Raw genomic sequence first — 19,190 nt, forward strand, 5'->3', positions numbered from 1 at the left:
TATATATATATATATATATATATATATATATATTTACATAAATATGTTCTGATATGGGTAAAATACTAGTTATTTAATAAAATGTGAGGTATATTGATTTCTTTTAAGAATAGTCTCATCACCTTCTTTTACTCCTTGACCTATCTATCTTTTTCAATCTTTCTTCCATAATCTCTTTTCACATTTTTTCACCTTTCTATAAAAATTTTTACATATGATTTCTTAAAATTAGATTAACGTAAATTTAATGAAAATACCAAATTAAATTTATTTAATAAATATTAAAAAACAAATAAATAAGAAAAAATCATAAATATTAATATAAAAATGAAATTACTAATTAAGTCTTTAAATTATAAATAAATTTAATAAATTTTATTTTTTTATTTTTTATTGCATAAAATATTTATAATGATAGATAACAATATTTTAATATTTTATGCCACATTATTTATATTATTACTTCACATTATACCACAAGTTTTAGATGTTTTGTAGTATTTTTATATTACGTTTTTCAACATTATTATATACGTCTTTTGAAAAAGAAAGTCAATAATTGATTTTCTTTTCATGATTTATTTCATTTAGTTGGTGTTGTTTGAAAAAAAGAAAAAGAAAAAAAAAGAGATAGAGCATGGAGTTATTTTTAAAAAGTAATATAGTATGATATATCTTTATATTTATTTGATATAAAATATAAAGATAAAATAGTCATAAAAACGTAAATTTTATATTTTAAAAAAAAATGTAAATAAAAACAATGTGAAAGGACTATAAAAAGATGTAAACGTGTCAAAAGAATAATTTTTTATTTTTAAATGTTAAAAAATATGAATAAATTTAATAGAAAAAATGGTGTCCACATTCCACAGTCACGTGGTCATATTCTACACTGAGGGAGAGAATACGGAAAACAACATAACAGGCATTGAAGAGATAGAAAGGGAGAGAGAGCAGAGAGACAAAAATAATGCCGAGCGGAGACGTAACCACGGTGATGATTACGGCAGTGTTTTTATCTGTGGGTTTGAACACTCTGGTGAAAGCAAACCTGTCCAGTGGCATGAGCAATTTCGTTTTCGCTGCTTATTCCAACCTCTTCGGATTCTGTTTCCTGCTAACCGCAACAACCCTTCGTTACAGAAACAGATCTCCCCCACCGCTCAATAACTCCATTGTCTTCAGAGCTTTTCTCCTTGGCTTCTTGGGGTATACTAACACCACAACATTAAATCCTGTTTTCTTCTCCTGTAATTTTCCTCTGTAATGATTTTGTTCTTGTTCTAGTGTTTTCATTCAAACGCTCTTTTATATTGGCCTTGGATATGGCTCCCCCACTCTCAGCTCAGCCACAGAAGATCTCATTCCAGCTTTCACTTTCATAATCGCCGTTGTTTTCAGGTCTGTTTTCGATTCTTTACTGTTATAATGCCTTCTCTAACCGTCTGGATATAGCTCTGGTAAGACACACGTTTATTTGATTGAGTAAATATAAAGTCAATTTTTAATGTAAAAGTACAAATAATTTTCCTTTATCAATCCACTTTTGTAAGAACTAATTAAGTTTAGAATGATTTTATATTATTATATCGACTTTATCCGTGCGATATGTGTTATACATTCACAATTAATGTATCAGAAATAAATCATTTTAGAATAAAAAAAATATTGTAATACATATTTTTTATCATAATACACGTTATTTTTTTTACTAATTTATTATTTATTTATTATTATATTAATATATTTTAAATATTGAAAAATTTTATATCATTTAGAGATAAAATCAATTTATAATATATAAGTGAGATAGATTAGTTACATAAAATTTTTGCGTATTTTTAAAATTTAAAATATAAAATTAAAAGTAAAGTAAGATAGAGAATAAGTTGAAAAACATGACGAGACTGAAACATGAAAGGACTAGTGACAGATATTTAACCAAAAATAGAAACAAAAGAGACTCGAGTCAGACAAATTGGAAAAGAGAAATCAGTTTAATTTTTTCTTGAGTTTATTTACTTATTTTTTATATAGTTTGGAGAAAAATTAATTTTATTTTCCAAAATTTAGATATTTCTATTTTAAAGAAGAAAAATAATTAAAGTCTAATACTCCTTAAATATACACAAATACAAGTTAATACCTAGATTTATAAGGTAGCCAGAAATTTTCTGTCTTTTTATTATGGAAAGTAAAGCACGAGAGAAATATATGGAAAGTAAAATGTAGATACAGAAGTAAAATAAAAAAACACGAAAAATTATACATACCTTAAATTTTCCACGTAAGTTTGAAGAGATTTAGGCGAAAACATTATGTGATAAAAACATTCTATTAATATTTAGACTATGCTTGTAAATATTTTATTAATAGTTATATTTTTTATTATAAGGAATATATAATAATATAACAATTTAATTATAAATAAGTATATTTTATTTTTCTTTTGTCTTTTTTTTCCTTTTCACTCTATCATTTTTCGTCATTCAATTAAAAAGAATGAATTAAATTTTAGGAATTATGTCTAATATTTTGACTTAATTACTATCAAGCCAATCATGATAGATTCTAATTACCAACTTAAAATGATTATTTGGTATGTTCAGGAAAGTTGTTGCATAACAATTTTTAAGAGATAAAGTATAAAAAAATAAATAAATTAGCTTTTGTTATAAGTTAAAATTAATTTATACATGGGTTAAACAAATAATTATTTCAAGAAGCAATGCAAATTTGTTTAATAAATTAAATTATAAATAAACTGATTTTAACTTTTTGAACACTAGTTTTAATATTTTTTTTTTAATTTTTCTCCTAAAGAACATAACAAAAAAACTCATTTAAACATATTCTATATACGTGTTTATCACTTTATACTTGTTTATATATATTTTCTTTATTTCTTTCCCACTCTTTATTTTTTTAGTATCCAATAAAGTGATTGCATTTTTTTTTTCATTTTGCTTACATTTTGTCGTAAGATTTCTTACTGGTTGGTTGAGTGATCTGTCACGTGTTTAATTTGAATGGAAACCAGCCGATAGGAGGAGAAAATAAACGACAAGGTAGGGACTACTGTTAGATAGACTTAATATTCTATTTTGTTCTCAGTTTCATTTGACAATGTCAAATTAATCTATTTTTTAAAACGTGCGTCAATTACGTTCTTACTTAATAAAATTTATATCAATGAAAAACCTTACTTTAAATCCATACAAACGGCGTTAATAGAAGAGAGAGAAAAATAATTAACGCCGTTTATACGGATTTAACGGTTCATTGATATAAATTTTATTAAGTAATGACGTAATTGACACACGTTTTAAAGGATGGACTAATTTGACATTGTCGAACGAAACTGAGGACAAAATAGGGTATTAAGCCTATTAGATATTTGTTTTGATATTACAATTAATTCTTTAATTATATGTGTCAATTTCATGCAGCTCATATGGGTTGCCCTGACCTACATCAATCAAGGCTAAAAAAAAATCACAGGCTAAAAAAAAATCCACAGGATAAAAATAATCCACATAAAAATAAATTCATATGGCTATAAAGGTAATAAAAGCACATAAACTAGGGTCAATCGAAAGTAAAAACCTTATTTAAAAATAAAAATTCAAAATCAAATATCTAAAAAATATTTAAAAATTTTTTGAGAGACATAAAAACATTTATTCTTTTAAAGTTTAAATTTCATATAAGTTGGACGAGTTGGTCGTTTTTTTGTCTTTTTTTGTTTAATAGATGTAAAATTTATATTTCATTCTTATCTCAACCACGCCATAATATGTTTTACAAAAATTAATTAATAAAACAAAAATAAAATATTATTAATAATTTAATATAAAAGTAATATATATTTTTCTTTAACATTAAATAATAATAAAGAAATTATATAATTATATAAATTTTAAACTATAATACCAAATTAATAAAGATAAACTGTAACTAATAATTCTTTTACGAAATAATAAAGTGTATATATTTGAGGGACCTTTAAACTTAGAATGAGGCAACCTATGTGATTAATTTATCTTTTTCCACGAAATAGAAAAGGATGAAAAAAATCTGAAGGAAAGTTCGAAACAAGAGGAAAACATTAAAGTTGTTAGAAGAAGAATTTACTTCCTGAAAATGCTAGGTCAATCAGATGTTTGGATATTTATATGAAGTAATTAGAGGTTGAACCTATTGATGGATTTAGGATGGAAAAGCTGGACCTAAAACTAAGAAGCAGTCAAGCAAAAACCATTGGGACTGTGGTCTCAATTGCAGGGGCATTAACGGTGACTTTATACAAAGGTTTGCCTATAACAACTCATGTGATGCGACACAACTTATTTCTCTCATCTCAACAATCACAATGGCTACTAGGAGGATGTATCCTATCAACTGCTACCTTTACTGCTTCAGTCTTAATTGTTATTCAGGTAAATAGCTTTAACTACCCATTCAAACTATAATCTACATTAAGAATTTATTTCTAACTAAACCCTATACATACATACACTAGGCGATAATAAAATGGATATTTATGTTTATAGATGATTAAGAGATTTTCAAAGATATTCACACTATATAAAAATTACATATTAATGATGAGTTTAGTTTGTTGTTAATAATAAAAATTCTGTCACTAATTTGAATTTATTGACATATTACTTACGCTAAAAAATTAATCAAAAAATTGGTTACTGAATTTTTTCAGATTTGTTGTCACTTGTTAAGATGTGTGTAACTTATAGTAAAGCTTCCACCTCATCTTTTTTTTTTTCCTTTCTTTTTTTCTCTCATCTACTTCATAATCATCCACCACTGCAAAAAAGGACTTTAACGTTTGTTATTTTAGACATTCAATGTCCAACCTAGCTCTAACGTCATATTGAAAGACGTTAATTTGACGTTAAATTGACGTTAAATTCCTCATTGAACATGAATTGACGTCGAAATTGACGTCAGAGCCCCCTGTAAACGGACGTTGAGTTGTGCTAAGCGCGCCTCTACCTTACTAAGCAAGAAAAGCCTAGGGTGAGCCACTGGAAGCATTTAGACGTCAGTTTTGACACTAATCGATGTCTCACTTGGTTTTTTTTCTTAAATAAATTTGTTTTTACAATAAAACCACACCTGAAATACAAAAAAAGTTTCCAAAAACATCACAAAATTATATATATTATGCGTTTCAAGTCATTATAATACTAAACAATCTAAAAAGCAATCCAAAACTTAAATTATCAAAAGTAAGTTAGTTTTTATATTCAGCAACAATAAAATTGTTCCTAAAGGGATGACGATGGGTCCTAAGTCTATCTCTACAGAAGATAAGCTGCTCACTCTTGTTGTATCTTCTTAATTGTGTCCTCTGATATAGGTTATGTATTTTTGAAGCATTGCAAAATTAAGTCAAATTCATTATGTTTTCTACAAATGTTCAAAGGTCAATTTGATTTGTAATGTATGGAAGGTAAGTATAATTACCTCAATCCAAGACATAACTTAGTAGTCACGTTCCCATAAATGTAGCTGCTAGTTACACTAAAATGACAAACTAAATAGTCACACATGTAAATCATACAATAACATAGAAAAGGAATAAGAACTATAAATGAGTTATAACTTTTGGACACGGGATTTGAACTAGCTAACCTCTAAGTTTACCCATAACTCAATTTACATTGAAAACATAGGATAATATTAATATAACTATATTCATCATAAAAAGACCATTTCAACATAGATTTGTAACATTTGAAACATAAAAAGAGAAACACTTACGCTTGTAGCATGAATTTCAATTCATTTTTCATCCTCTTGTGTAAGGAACAAAACTATAGAATTTTACATTGTCTTGGAATGATAACCATCAATTTCCAATGAGACCTATTTACATTTCGTAACACATACACACTAGTAAAAGATATGCTTTTGAACTCGCCTAATAGGTTTCGGTCAAAGAAAAACCGAAGCCTATCCGAAAGCGGTGGCAAGCTTGTAGTTTTCACAAACTTATATGCACCAGTTTAAGAATATCCAAAGCATATAGAGCATTTTACCTCGGTTCAAATCATAACCGGTGCCTAATAGTCTCTGAAAAAGTCACCTGCGCCTCTGTAAAACTGAGTTTTGGCCTGACACATGATCTTGTGCTTCGGTTCTATACAGAACCGGTGTCGAAAGAGGTTTATGCCTCGGTCAGTACAAAACCTAGGCCTAAGATGGAGCAGTTAGATAGGAAAGGAGAGAGAGAGAAGAGAGAAGAAGAAAAAAAGAATGGATGAAAGAAGATGAGAGGAGAACGAAAGATGGGAATACATTAATGGCATGAATTCGTGTGCACGCTGTCGTTTCCCCAAACTGCACTAGTGACACATCAATGTATGTCGCAAGGTATATATCTCTTTTTAATTCAGTCATCCATGTTTGCAAATAATTTTGTTTGCTCTCAAGTATGTACTAGAAGGTTGAATCACATGAGGTTCAACAAACTCGTACATCGAAGACCAACCTTGGTCCACAATGACTGTGTCCGTTTACCTATAATAAGAAAGTTAAGTTGTTAAAAACTAACAATCTAAATATAATTCGTATGGAAGACAATGAGATATCTTACATGCACCATAATTGAAGAATTGAAATATTCAACATCTTGTCACCCCTAATGATCTCTAGTGCATCATTTAAATTGATATATACTAGCACATGACACTAGAGACTAAATACTCTTAAATCCTAGTACAATTCTACTGGTCCTTTAGACAATCTAGGTAATTTTGCCATGAGCTTTGTTAAATGATCATCCTCTACTTCTACCATGTCATCCTTTTCATGTATCACATGCTGCTACATGGTGATAGCTGACGGCTTGAGCTAAATCGGAAGACGGCGTGAAATCTGGATTCGATCAAGATGAAGATCCGGGAAACAGCGGAAGAAACATATTTGTTCAAGAACCCTGGGATTTGGAGTCGAAGATGAACAGCGAGGAACAAAACCATAGATTCGAGGTTTGTTCGGTCGAAAACCTAGGGTTTGAAACGGAAACAGATTTGAATGGTGGAGAGGTGATTTTAATCGGCGAGAAAGGTGAGGTTCTACGATGACAGTGTGGTTCGTGGTGGAAGAGCTCTCTCTCGAGAGTGAAGTAGATGAAGATTCGCGAAATGAAGATGCAGTGTTGTGCTGATGGAAACTCGCGAGGAATAAGCTCGCGTGGCAGCGATGGAGTAGTCAATCCACGCGGCTGGTGCAGAATGGAGAAACCAATGGTTACGTGGAGGTAAGAGAGTTCTGGAGTGTAAATGGAAAATGAAAGATGAAGTGTGAATGGAAGGTGGCTAGAGGAGATCCTTTGGGATTCTCTAGCTTTGACTTTCAAGGGAATTAATTTCTGGAGTTCTCTCTACAGAAAGTTTAATTCATTATTCTCAAAAGTGTGTTACAAGAGGTGGTGGCATGTCTATATATAGGACTAAAAGTCCCTCCTATCCAGCACATGCCTAACACCTTTTACACATGCTTTTAATAAAAGTAAAAGAAATACTACACTAAGCTAATTAGCCTTGGTCCCCGCGTATCATCCCCTCCCCCTTGGAAAGGATTTGTCCTCAAATCTGATGGTGCTTTTGAAGACTTATTTTTGTTAGCTTCATAAGGGTTCCTCCTGGGTCAAATATCCATCTGCAATAAGCATCAAACATATCTCTAATTAGTTTTCTTTGACCCAATAAGATATATAAAAGAATATGTGTAGAAGAAGGTTTCCAAATTTTGAAATTTTTAATTTTAATATAACAAAGAAACCTTTCTTCATTTGAAATTTTATTTGTAGCTTGAGTTATTGGTAACCATAAAGGTAACCATAACCCAAGTTGGAACTTTGCATGTGTTGAAAGTGATAATATTTTTAAAGATGGAGTGGCCAATTCTTTGAAAGAAAAGTGAAATTTGGAAAATTCAAATATAAATGGATAAAAGTGAGAGGATAGAAAACCTCCCCTTAAGAGTTTAACTTCTAATGTAGGAGGAGATGTTGCCCTTAGTTGCTTTGGTTTCTTTTCTTCCATTTCTATCCTTTCAACTTCTTCCTTTTCTCTTCTAAGTGTTTCTTTTCTCTCTTTCTCTCTTCTTTTCTCTTCTTCTCTTTCTTCCTCATCTCTTCTCTCTCTTTCTTCCTCTTTTCTTCTCTCGTTTTCTTCCTCTTCTCTTCTCTCTTGCTCTCTTCTTTTCTCTTCTTCTCTTCCCTTTCTCTCTTCCTCTTTTCTTTTATTTCGTTCTTCCTCTTCTCTTCTCTCTTTTTCTCTTCTCTCTATTTCTCTTTTCTCTCTTACTTCTTGCTTTTGTTTTTCTCTTTTTAATCTCTCAATTCTATGTTTGCTTGTCTCTTCCCATAGCCTCCTAAGTTTTTCTAGAAACTCACTTTCCCTACGGAAGAACCCACTTAAATTTTGAATGAATGACTCACCTTCTCTAATAAGCTCTCTCATAAGTTCTAAGTTTCTTTCAATTTCTCGAGGCACAAACTTTCTTCTCATACAAGCTTTCAATTCATTCCAATCATGAATGGGATATTTTCTACCCATCGTAACATGGTATTGCCTATCATCCCACCACTCTCTTGCATGCTTTTTAAAACTAGAAGTGTAAAGATTAAGAATATAAGATTCATTATCTCTAGAATAGAAGGATTCATATTTACCTTTTCTCACCATGAATGAATGCATGTCATTAATTTCCTTTTCCCAAGCTAGGTATGTTAATGCACCAATATCATCACCAAAGAATGGAATATTTTCACTAGCTTGTTTATACAAATCATCTTCAATCCTATCAAATTCATAAGATGAACAAGACTTCCTTCTAGCTTTATCATGTTCTCTTTTGATGCCTTTGTAACTAAGTTGCTTATCAAAATTAAAATTCCTAGAAGACCTATATGAATAACAAGACATCTTTGTTTCTAAAAGTTTTTCTAGTGTAAAAGATTTACAAGATTCACACTTAGACAAGTCCCAGGTAAGAGAGGTGAGTCATGAAGACTGCTTAAGTACCAAGTCTTACCTTGCCAGAAATGTCTTAGGTTACTACTAGTTATCCTTTAAACTAAAATCACTTTTAAAATCAAAGAACACAACTCACAAACAATCACAACAACTAAACACTAAAAGACGAGACTTTTCGGACTCTAATGTGACAAAGGTTAGAGTTTAATCCCTTTTAGCCTAAATCACCCTAAACGTAAGACCTAAAATTTAAACACAAACAAGAAAAGTTTTGCCAAGAGTTGAAAGAGCACCAAGAACTCTTCCAAGACACTTGGACTTTGAATGGCCTTTTACAATGAAATTAAGAAAACTAACACAAAAAGCCTATTACACATAAAAATGAAGAAAACAATTACAAAGGATGCAAACAGCTGTCACGGTCTGGTCCAAACAGTTCCTTACTGCATGTCTTTTCTTCAAATCCTTTATACGCACTTAGACTTATTGCTTCTGGACAACTTTGGGGTCTTCTAGTTCTTGGGTTCAACTCTTTCTTGGGCTTGTACACTTGATGCAGAGAAAGGCTCCTATTGACTGTCCATTTCAATGTGTGGCACACAGAAAACCTGCACAGATATTCAGACCAACATCAACAATTCACACATTACAAGTAATTAAAAACCATGACAAGAACAGTTTAATCAAAACAGAATCCATTTAAGGTAAAAGAAACTCCCTTCAGTTCAAAGCTTCCTCATGAAGTGCTTAGGTTGCTGTTTTTTTTTCAGTAATTATCTGCTGCAACACCTAATTAATTCAACCGCCAAGTCAGAACTGGAATTTAGGTGCTTTAATCACTTCTTAAAACTGGAGGATGCATTGGCAATTAAAAACAATTTGATGCACAACTGATTATGACAAGAGCAGTTTAATCAAAACAGAATCCATTTAAGGTAAAAGAAACTCCCTTCAGTTCAAAGCTTCCTCATGAAGTGCTTAGGTTGCTGTTTTTTTTTTCAGTAATTATCTGCTGCAACACTTCATCAAACAGTTTATGAACTAAATTGATTTCAATAACTTCTTAAACAGTCACAACTCTCCACTCTGATCATCTCATTTTCGTTTCCTGCACAATGAACAATCAACAAATGGTTAGTTGAAACTGAACTCTTGTAAATGCCAATAGCCGCTAATCTCACAGCACCCAGAGTTCTCTTTAAAACATTTTAAGGCACTCAAATGAAATTTTCAGTCTAAGCCAGAGAATCCTGTGGATCACCACCACCTAAAAATGCTACCATTCACACTTACCTTCTTTCAAATCCCAAAAGAAAAACCCAGAATGGAAACAGATTTTTCAATCAGGAAAATGGTTAGGATAAACAAGGTAAAGTGAAGGACAAAACAAATCATAAGGTAATGGAAATAACAGCAGATTAAACTCTTCTCAAGGAAACTCTAGACCAGATGAAATAAGCAATGAAAAGCTTCAATTAAAGATGGGCAGAGTAGATTGCACATACATTGCAGACAAACTAGATAATCAATCAACTGACAAGCAAGAAACACAGCTTTTGATCAAAGTGAGCACTCAAATGGAACTTAATGAATAGAGCTAGATCAGATTTTTAAAGCAAGAAAAGACAAACAAGAAGCTGCTGGACTGCCAAAGATAAACCTAGGTCCAATTTCCAAAGTCTGATTCTGTGTTTTAGTTTTTTTTTTTTTAAATATGGATTGCACAGGCCTATTTGGCTTTTCAGAACTTTTTCTTGATCTTTTGAAGAATATTTTTAGGCTATAGATAATGTGATCATTCCTTTTGCTACAATCCAATTACAACGCTCAAAACCAGAATCAGAATTATACATCTGCTGCAGCAACTTGTGAATGAAACATGTCAAAAATATGGTGGTTTAAAGCATGAAAATATGTATGGCAGCTAGAACTCATACTATTTTTGCATCAGTAAGTTTAATGCATACTTCAAACTGGTTTTAATAGCTTAATGATGCAGAAACAAATTACTTCCTGACTTTGATGTTCCAGCCTCCCACATTCATTCAAAACAAGCAAATCAACTCACCAAAATTTGACTCAATGATTCAAAAAAACTTTTTCACAGTTTTCTGGACACAAGAAATTCTTGAACAAAACACTAGAAAATTAATGCAAGATGTCCAGCAATGATCTAAATGCCAAACAGATTTAAAAACCATAAAAAAAAGGACTCAAGCAAAGCATGTGCAGATCGGCCAACTGCAATTTGAACTCTGCTGGAGTTTTCTCAGTGCAATCAAGCATTGCCTAAGCAAGTCATTACTTATATGGTATGCACATGGTACTTGCTCAAATGTCTCACAGAGTTCAACTCTCGTTCACTTGCAAATCAACACAAAGGCAATTATAATACTGCAAAAAAAATTGAAAGTTGAATCTGATGTCATCCATCATGCACTCGAGCTCTAAGCGAGTTTGTCATAGCTCATATGGAGAGCAGATAAGGAACATTCAATCAGATTGTTCAGCTCAATCAAAACACGGTTTCAACCCAGAATTTATGACAAATAAGCAACTGAACATGACTTTGACAAAAACAGAATATGATGCTCAAATAAAATGACTCAAACAAAATTTTGGACCGATTAAGATGAAGAAAAGACTCAAAGTAAATCTGGCACACACAAATTGACTCAACCAGAACCTACTGTAAGCAGTAATTGATGTACAGAAACCAAAAAATTGAACAAGACAAAGTAAAATACTCAAGACATTGCACGAATGATAATCAACAACACGGAAAATTTGAAAAAAAACCAAACGCACAGATTGAATCTCAAGAACAGAGAACAGATCGAGACAGAAAATTTGAGAATCGACGAAGAGTAACTCAGATCAGAGAGAAACGAGATACTTAGCTCAAGCGGACGCGCCTAACCTAGGCTCTGAATACCACATGATAGCTGACGGCTTGAGCTACATCGGAAGACGGCGTGAAATCTGGATTCGATCAAGATGAAGATCCGGGAAACAGCGGAAGAAACAGATTTGTCCAAGAACCCTGGGATTTGGAGTCAAAGATGAACAGCGAGGAACAAAACCATAGATTCGAGGTTTGTTCGGTTGAAAACCTAGGGTTTGAAACGGAAACAGATTTGAATGGTGGAGAGGTGATTTTAATCGGCGAGAAAGGTGAGGTTCTACGATGACAGTGTGGTTCGTCGTGGAAGAGCTCTCTCTCTCGAGTGATGTAGATGAAGATTCGCGAAATGAAGATGCAGTGTTGTGCTGATGGAAACTCGCGAGGAATAAGCTCGCGTGGCAGCGATGGAGTAGTCAATCCACGCGGCTGGTGCAGAATGGAGAAACCAATGGTTACGTGGAGGTAAGAGAGTTCTGGAGTGTAAATGGAAAATGAAAGATGAAGTGTGAATGGAAGGTGGCTAGAGGAGATCCTTTGGGATTCTCTAGCTTTGACTTTCAAGGGAATTAATTTCTGGAGTTCTCTCTACAGAAAGTTTAATTCATTATTCTCAAAAGTGTGTTACAAGAGGTGGTGGCATGTCTATATATAGGACTAAAAGTCCCTCCTATCCAGCACATGCCTAACACCTTTTACACATGCTTTTAATAAAAGTAAAAGAAATACTACACTAAACTAATTAGCCTTGGTCCCCGCGTATCAAATGGGTTATTTATCAAGACGTATGAATTGAAATAAATATTTTCAAAGTAACCCATTAATAATTATAAATTTAACATGTGTTATTGTCAAACTATGGTGGAAGAACGGGTCCACCCCAAGCTATCACAAAATCAGAACAAAGCTAGATTTCCCCACTAATGAAGTATAGGGATAACTTAGGTATCAATCCTTTGACTCGGTACAATTAAGTTTTAAGTGTTTAGTTAATTCTTGCTTTTATTCTATTTACTAACTATTAAACAGGTGGGAAAAATTAAAATGAATGAAACTAAGAAGAAAAGAATTAAAACTAAAATCATTTTAGAAGAAGAAAGAATATGAAATAAAAGGAAAATAAAAAAAATAGAAATCTAAGCTCCCTAAGATAGAAACAGTAACATGACCTAAGCTAATATGAACATTTAAATGCAACTAAAATTATCCTAAAACTAATGAACATTGTTACTGCCTAATAACATAACCTAAAAACTATAAATGCAATATCTAAATGATGCAACTAAACCTACAAATGAATAGTATGTATATGTTACACTAAAAGTTTGAATCAATCTACTTAAAAGAACTTAAGGACACATGCAACAAATGAAATGCAATGGTAGGAATCAATTATAACTGGACAAAAATCAAAACATCAAAAATATAAAAGCTGAAACAAAAGTAAACCATCATGAACTCTAAAATACTCAAAGTAAACAACCAGAACATCAAAACTCAAACTACACTTCAACTATCACTATCAAAAGCAAAGAACAATCTCAAAGCATAGTTGAATTCATAGGTAAATGCACAATTTCACAAGAAAGAAAATACAAGACTGAAATTGGACTTAGTCTAACAATTATGAAGTTTAACATATTTCAAGAAGACCTTTTGAAAATCTAGGCCCACTTCGGGGTCCTATTACATCCAAAACAGATGTAGAAATTTGTATGTTTTCCTTAACTTTCTCAACCAAAGTCCAATTAAAAAATTGAAATCACACATAGTACAAATAATAAAAAAGAAAAGAATAGAAAATAAATCTAATGTAGATCTTTATGCATTGAACTCGTATCCCACTCGAGAAGACATCTCGATAATTCATGCTCACTATGGAGTCATTTAATTCCCAAAAGGAATCACAGATGTGCAGATTTACGAGTTCAACTCATTTTCAAAACAAAACACTTGCAAAAATCATAAACTGAATAGGAACAAAATTGAAATAAGGAATCGAAAACAGAATCAACAATTTATTAGAATCAAAAGCTACATTACAAAATACCAGAAACCACAGAGGAAGCACACGATATGTCACTCTCATGAAATCCTCTGCGAAATCCAGTAGCAACTAAGACTAAAAACCTTAATCTAAAGAATGTAAAACTTGTAGCGAAAAAAAAGTATCCCAGCCTATTTACTTGATGGAAAAACCCCTTTATATAGGGTTGAAAAAAATGAAAGAAGGAAAAGGGAAAACCTTGCTCACTACGCTTCATTATCGGACGAACAACCTTCACTTTGCATCCTTGCTTTCCTTTTGCCGTTTGATTCTCTCCACGTGGCAGCTCCAGTCAGGTCTTCTTCTCCAGGTAGCATCGCGAGCTTGGCGTCGTCTTCTCAGGTCAGGATGCGCTCCTCTATCTCTCTTACTCGAAGCCCTAACTATGGGTTCTCTCCTCTCTAAAGTGAATTGCTCAAGCCCATTAGAAAATGAAAATGAGGGGAAGAGACTCCTATGCAGCAACAATGCCAAACCGGCGTCGTCCTACTAATTGGAGCCCATGGTCTAGCCAGCCCAATCCATATTTGCTTAACAAACTTTTGCCCAACTGCTTCAAAGCAGCTTTAGCAGCCCAACAGCAGTCCAATAAGAAACCAGAACGCGGCTGGTGCACATCAGTCAAACCTAACAACGACCCAATTTCAATGTAGCTACTTAATTCCAGCCCAAAAAGAAGTCTGCAAAAAGAAAAAATATGTATTAAAAAAGAGTAAAAAATTATAACCAATTCTAAAATATATTTTTATTTTGTTTTCGAAATTTTTTGTAAAAAAAAATCTATTTATTTCAAAAACTAATTTTATTTACTTAAAAAGAGAAAATTAACAAAATTTTTATTAAAAAGTTGTTTTTACCATTTTACACTAAACTATTCTATTTCTAAAAAAATAAAAGCTAAAGAACCCTAAGAAATTATTTTTAACAATGAAAAATATAAAAAAATAGAGTGTTATTAATATACATTCGTGTCATCTTTCCATAGTACCTCCTCCATAGAAACATCATTTACCTTTGTTTGACACCAATCTGGTGATAATCCACACATACAACAAACACAAACAAACAATACAACAAGGGTAAACTAATATCCAAAAGGATAAAACATTGAATTCTAAAAGCAGCATATAACATTTTCATTTCAACCAAACACAACACCTAAATAGGTAAGACATTTAGACTCAAAATCTGAATACATGCATTATTGTCGAGCTATGACGGGTTGTACACTTGTAATGGTGGAACAATTGGCCCACCCAACCTACCACACAAGATTAGACCATTAAAACACTCTTTGCCGAAGGTAAAGGCCTTCAGACTCGAACCTGCTACTCTTACCACATGATCCCCTCTCTACTTGAGAATGGATGACCATTAGAGTGTCAGGAAAATCCCAAAAACTGAGCTCCTACAATAATACAAATACTACAAGGCACTACCATGGGATATCTTCACAAGAATCATGGAATTACGTATATCTATCATGCACATGATCAAGACATACTCATCATCATCATATTCATCAACCATAAACATGTTTACAAACCATAAATATACATATACACATCTCAATTAATCACCTCATAACAATTATCGTTATTATCACATACTCAAATTATTTTAAGTATAAAATCATTTATAATATTCTTGAAACAACAAGCACACAATTACACAATTTTCTTCATATTAGCTCTATACACACACTAGGCAAGGAAAACAACTCTGAAACTCTCACCAACAACTCCCGGAAGGATAGTATGTTAAATTAAAAGAATAATAATAATAATGCCTTTATATATATATATATATATATATATATATATATATATATAATATTAAAAACTATAGAGAATTTAGTGATATATTAGGTTAATATATGATAGTTATATAATAAATACTTCATACAATATTATTTAATCATTTTAGGTTAATATCGTTCAATAAACCTTGTCAGATCATACTGCTTAGGATTAGGATACTTGTTGTGTTGGGTAAGTTTTCCTATGAACAAACATGTTTTTAGTTCTTCTCAAAGAGTTTAAGGTCAAATTTAGTCCCTTTAAATCTTTTTATTCATTTTCCGTTCTTCTAATTCTCTTATGTACTTCTTTTTTTCTGCAATGTCATTTTGTCCTCACACATAACAAAAATGAGTCTTTTGATGCAGACATGGACAATTAAGGACTACCCAGAGGAGCTAATTCTAATTAGCATTGCTACCAGTTTCTCTTTATTCCTATCTTTCGTAGTTGCTTTCATTGCAGAGAAAAATCCCAAGGCATGGATACTTAAGCCTGATATGGAACTGGTGTGCATATTGTGTACAGTAAGTTTGGATTTATTGCAGAACAAACTATTTGATGCAGCAGACCAATAACTTTGCACAATTCGGACCTTATTTTACTGCTGTAGTTATTTTTGTGATTCTTGTATGCAGGCCATTATAACAGTATGTACACGAGGTGTGGTTGATGCATGGGCATGTAGAAAGATGGGAGCTGTATATGTTGCTATGTTCAGTCCTTTAGGAATTGTGTTTGCACTTGTTATGGGGATTATATTTCTGGGAGACACTCTTTATCTTGGAAGGTATGTGCATGCATAGCAAGAAATTAATAACGTTAGATTTTTCGTAATTAATAAGTTGTCGGATTTTGATTCATTGTGCAGTGTGATAGGATGTGCTGTAATAGCTATCGGATTTTATGCTGTATTATGGGGTCAGGCTCAAGAGGAAAATAAGACTAGTCAAAAAGATGGAGCCTATGGCATTATCCCTTCATCTGAAACCACCCTCTTACTGCATACAAGCAAAGACACAATGATAACATAAAAGCTTTGAGGACTTTTATCCTTTGATGGAGACAGACATTCTTAGATAGTTGAAGTGAAGTCCAATATCTTAAATGTTTTTGCCTTCCATTTCAAGAGTGCTTGATACCGGTCACAACTATAGCAACTGCCAATTCTTGAATAAAATTTTCATGGAAAATAAGCCGTAGTACATTCTTTATTTCTACTTTATTCTTATATATTTATGTGATATAAGTGACCGTGTTAATTTAAAAAAAAAAAAAACTCCATGTAATTTGTATGTTCACATTAAAGTTCTGTTTATTGAGTACATTTAAGTGCCTGACAACATTAATATTCCTTTAATTTCTTAACATATTCTATTGAGTGCATTATATATCATTCACATGATTAGTATATTTAGATAAAAACATATCGGTATCTACGTGAGGGAGGGATGACGAAAAAGGTAATATACAATTATGTCGATCATATATATATATATATACATATGTATATATATATATATACATATGTATATATCTATACATATGTATCTATCTCTATCTATACATTATATGTATATATGTATATGTATATTATATGTATATGTATATTATATGTATATGTATATATTATATATATATATATATATATATATGTATATGTATATGCCCCAACTACTATTATAACCCTTGTAGAATTAGTCAATGTTTTACTATACTATGATTGTATTGGAATAGAACAAATTGAATGCGGTAGGTGAAGTGAAGTTTTACTGTGATTAAAGCGGCAAAGATCTCTTGGAAGTCAACCTATTATGCGAGTTTAAATCCTCCTTTTTATTAGTGAGAGATATTTTGGAAGACTAAGAGTAGGGACTACATATGGTTTTTCCTTTATAGGTGTACGAGTTGAAGTATTATGTATATAATATAATTCTTTGTCGATAAAGAAAATGAGATACATTTAGAAAGAGATAACGTTTTCTTAAAGTATTTTTTACTTTCTAATAAATAATGAAAAGGTAATTCAAAAATTTATTGAAAACTCAACAAAATTAATTATAATAATCACTTTTCTTAGAAATTTCTTACATTAAAACCTAAAAGAACACTTTTTTGAGTTGTTAAAATAGGAAAATATCTAGATTTTGAAATAGATGTGAAAATTTCTACCGCTATTCTTGTGGTTTCTATACATTTATTAATTTGTCGTATGAGCACACTGAAACGGGTGTCACCAAGTTTGAGTGTAGAGCATTGTCATTATAATGACCAATAGGAAATTCAAGCAATAGTGCTATTAGCTCAGGTTTTGTAATCTATAAAATTTGAGCATTATTAAAAGATAATAAATAAATTTGTTTTTGTGGATCTAATTAGTCCCGATTAGGAAGATGGATTTATAAAACTATGACTTCATATTTTAAACTGGATACGAAAACAATGACGAGTATGTAAATTTTATTTTGTTCTCACTCGTTTTAAATTAGTAAAATTATTTTATTATAGTTTATTAGATAACCTAAAAATTTTATTTTCATTGTTTTATTACGTCATGTTTTCATTTTATTTCAAGAGGCATTCCTATGTTACACTTCTTTTTTTTTACTTATTTGATTGGTATAAAGTTCATTTCAATCTTCAAAATATTTTGTTTTTCTCGTTATAATATAATGTAAAGTTTAAAGTACATTAAAATACAAATACTTCATAATATAGTCACGAACGTAGGCATACATATTGTATGTTGAATTATGTTAAATTCCCAAACAATGTGGGAGCAATGACATTGGAACAAGGGAAGTCATCTAATAAAGTGTAAGATAACTCTGACGGTGAATTTAATACAATTATTATGTAGTTATTCAGCAGATAACTTTTTATAATGAGGCAAAAGCATTAGTTTTACACCATTTTTTGAGATGAATATTTGAAGGTAATGAAAGATAAGCTTGTTGTTGCAAGATGCATAAGAATCCAGTTAAGACTATCCTAGATATTATGCAATAAACACAACATGAGTCCTTTCAATTTACCTAAATAAGTATGGTATGGAAATGAGATAAATCTTTCACACCTAAAAGTTTTGGTTGTGCTTCATATATTTTATTAGACTCTAATACTAGAGCTAAACTAGATCCTAAGAAAAAGTGATATTATTTCATTAGTTATGGATCTGACATCTATGACTACAGGTTTAAGAATGACCAAAACACGAAAATTATCAAAAGTATAAATGTAATAGTAGTAAAAAAAACAAGATTCTAATGTGCCTATTATGCTTCGGTTGATTAGAAATAGCAACATAAGTTGACGCGGTGACATTTTTGAAATTTTCGCTAATGTATATGCCTCGATTTTATCTTAACCGAAGTCATACGGGGTATATAGCATCGGTTTCCCTTATAACGGAGGCCATAAAGTCTGCGAAA

At 31.4% G+C, this 19,190-nt stretch overlaps 2 protein-coding genes across 2 annotated transcripts; one reads left to right on the forward strand and one right to left on the reverse strand.

The window, feature by feature from the left end:
- Positions 1–900: 900 nt before the first annotated feature.
- On the forward strand, positions 901–17,114 carry LOC124830837 (WAT1-related protein At5g40210-like). The gene is made up of 6 exons (XM_088094066.1): positions 901–1,212; positions 1,291–1,404; positions 4,217–4,442; positions 16,128–16,286; positions 16,398–16,549; positions 16,631–17,114. Exons 1-6 carry the CDS (start codon positions 974–976, stop codon positions 16,791–16,793), a joined length of 1,053 nt encoding a protein of 350 aa, XP_087950192.1. The 5' UTR covers positions 901–973; the 3' UTR covers positions 16,794–17,114.
- On the reverse strand, positions 7,584–8,960 carry LOC148196470 (uncharacterized). The gene is made up of 2 exons (XM_088094065.1): positions 8,321–8,960; positions 7,584–8,224 (listed from the first exon to the last, which is right to left on the reverse strand). Exons 1-2 carry the CDS (start codon positions 8,958–8,960, stop codon positions 7,617–7,619), a joined length of 1,248 nt encoding a protein of 415 aa, XP_087950191.1. The 3' UTR covers positions 7,584–7,616.
- Positions 17,115–19,190: the final 2,076 nt, after the last annotated feature.

The sequence above is a fragment of the Vigna umbellata genome, chromosome 7, assembly GCF_029865625.1.
Source record: "Vigna umbellata cultivar VRB3 chromosome 7, Vumbellata_1.0, whole genome shotgun sequence".
In the NCBI taxonomy this organism is placed as follows: domain Eukaryota; kingdom Viridiplantae; phylum Streptophyta; class Magnoliopsida; order Fabales; family Fabaceae; genus Vigna; species Vigna umbellata.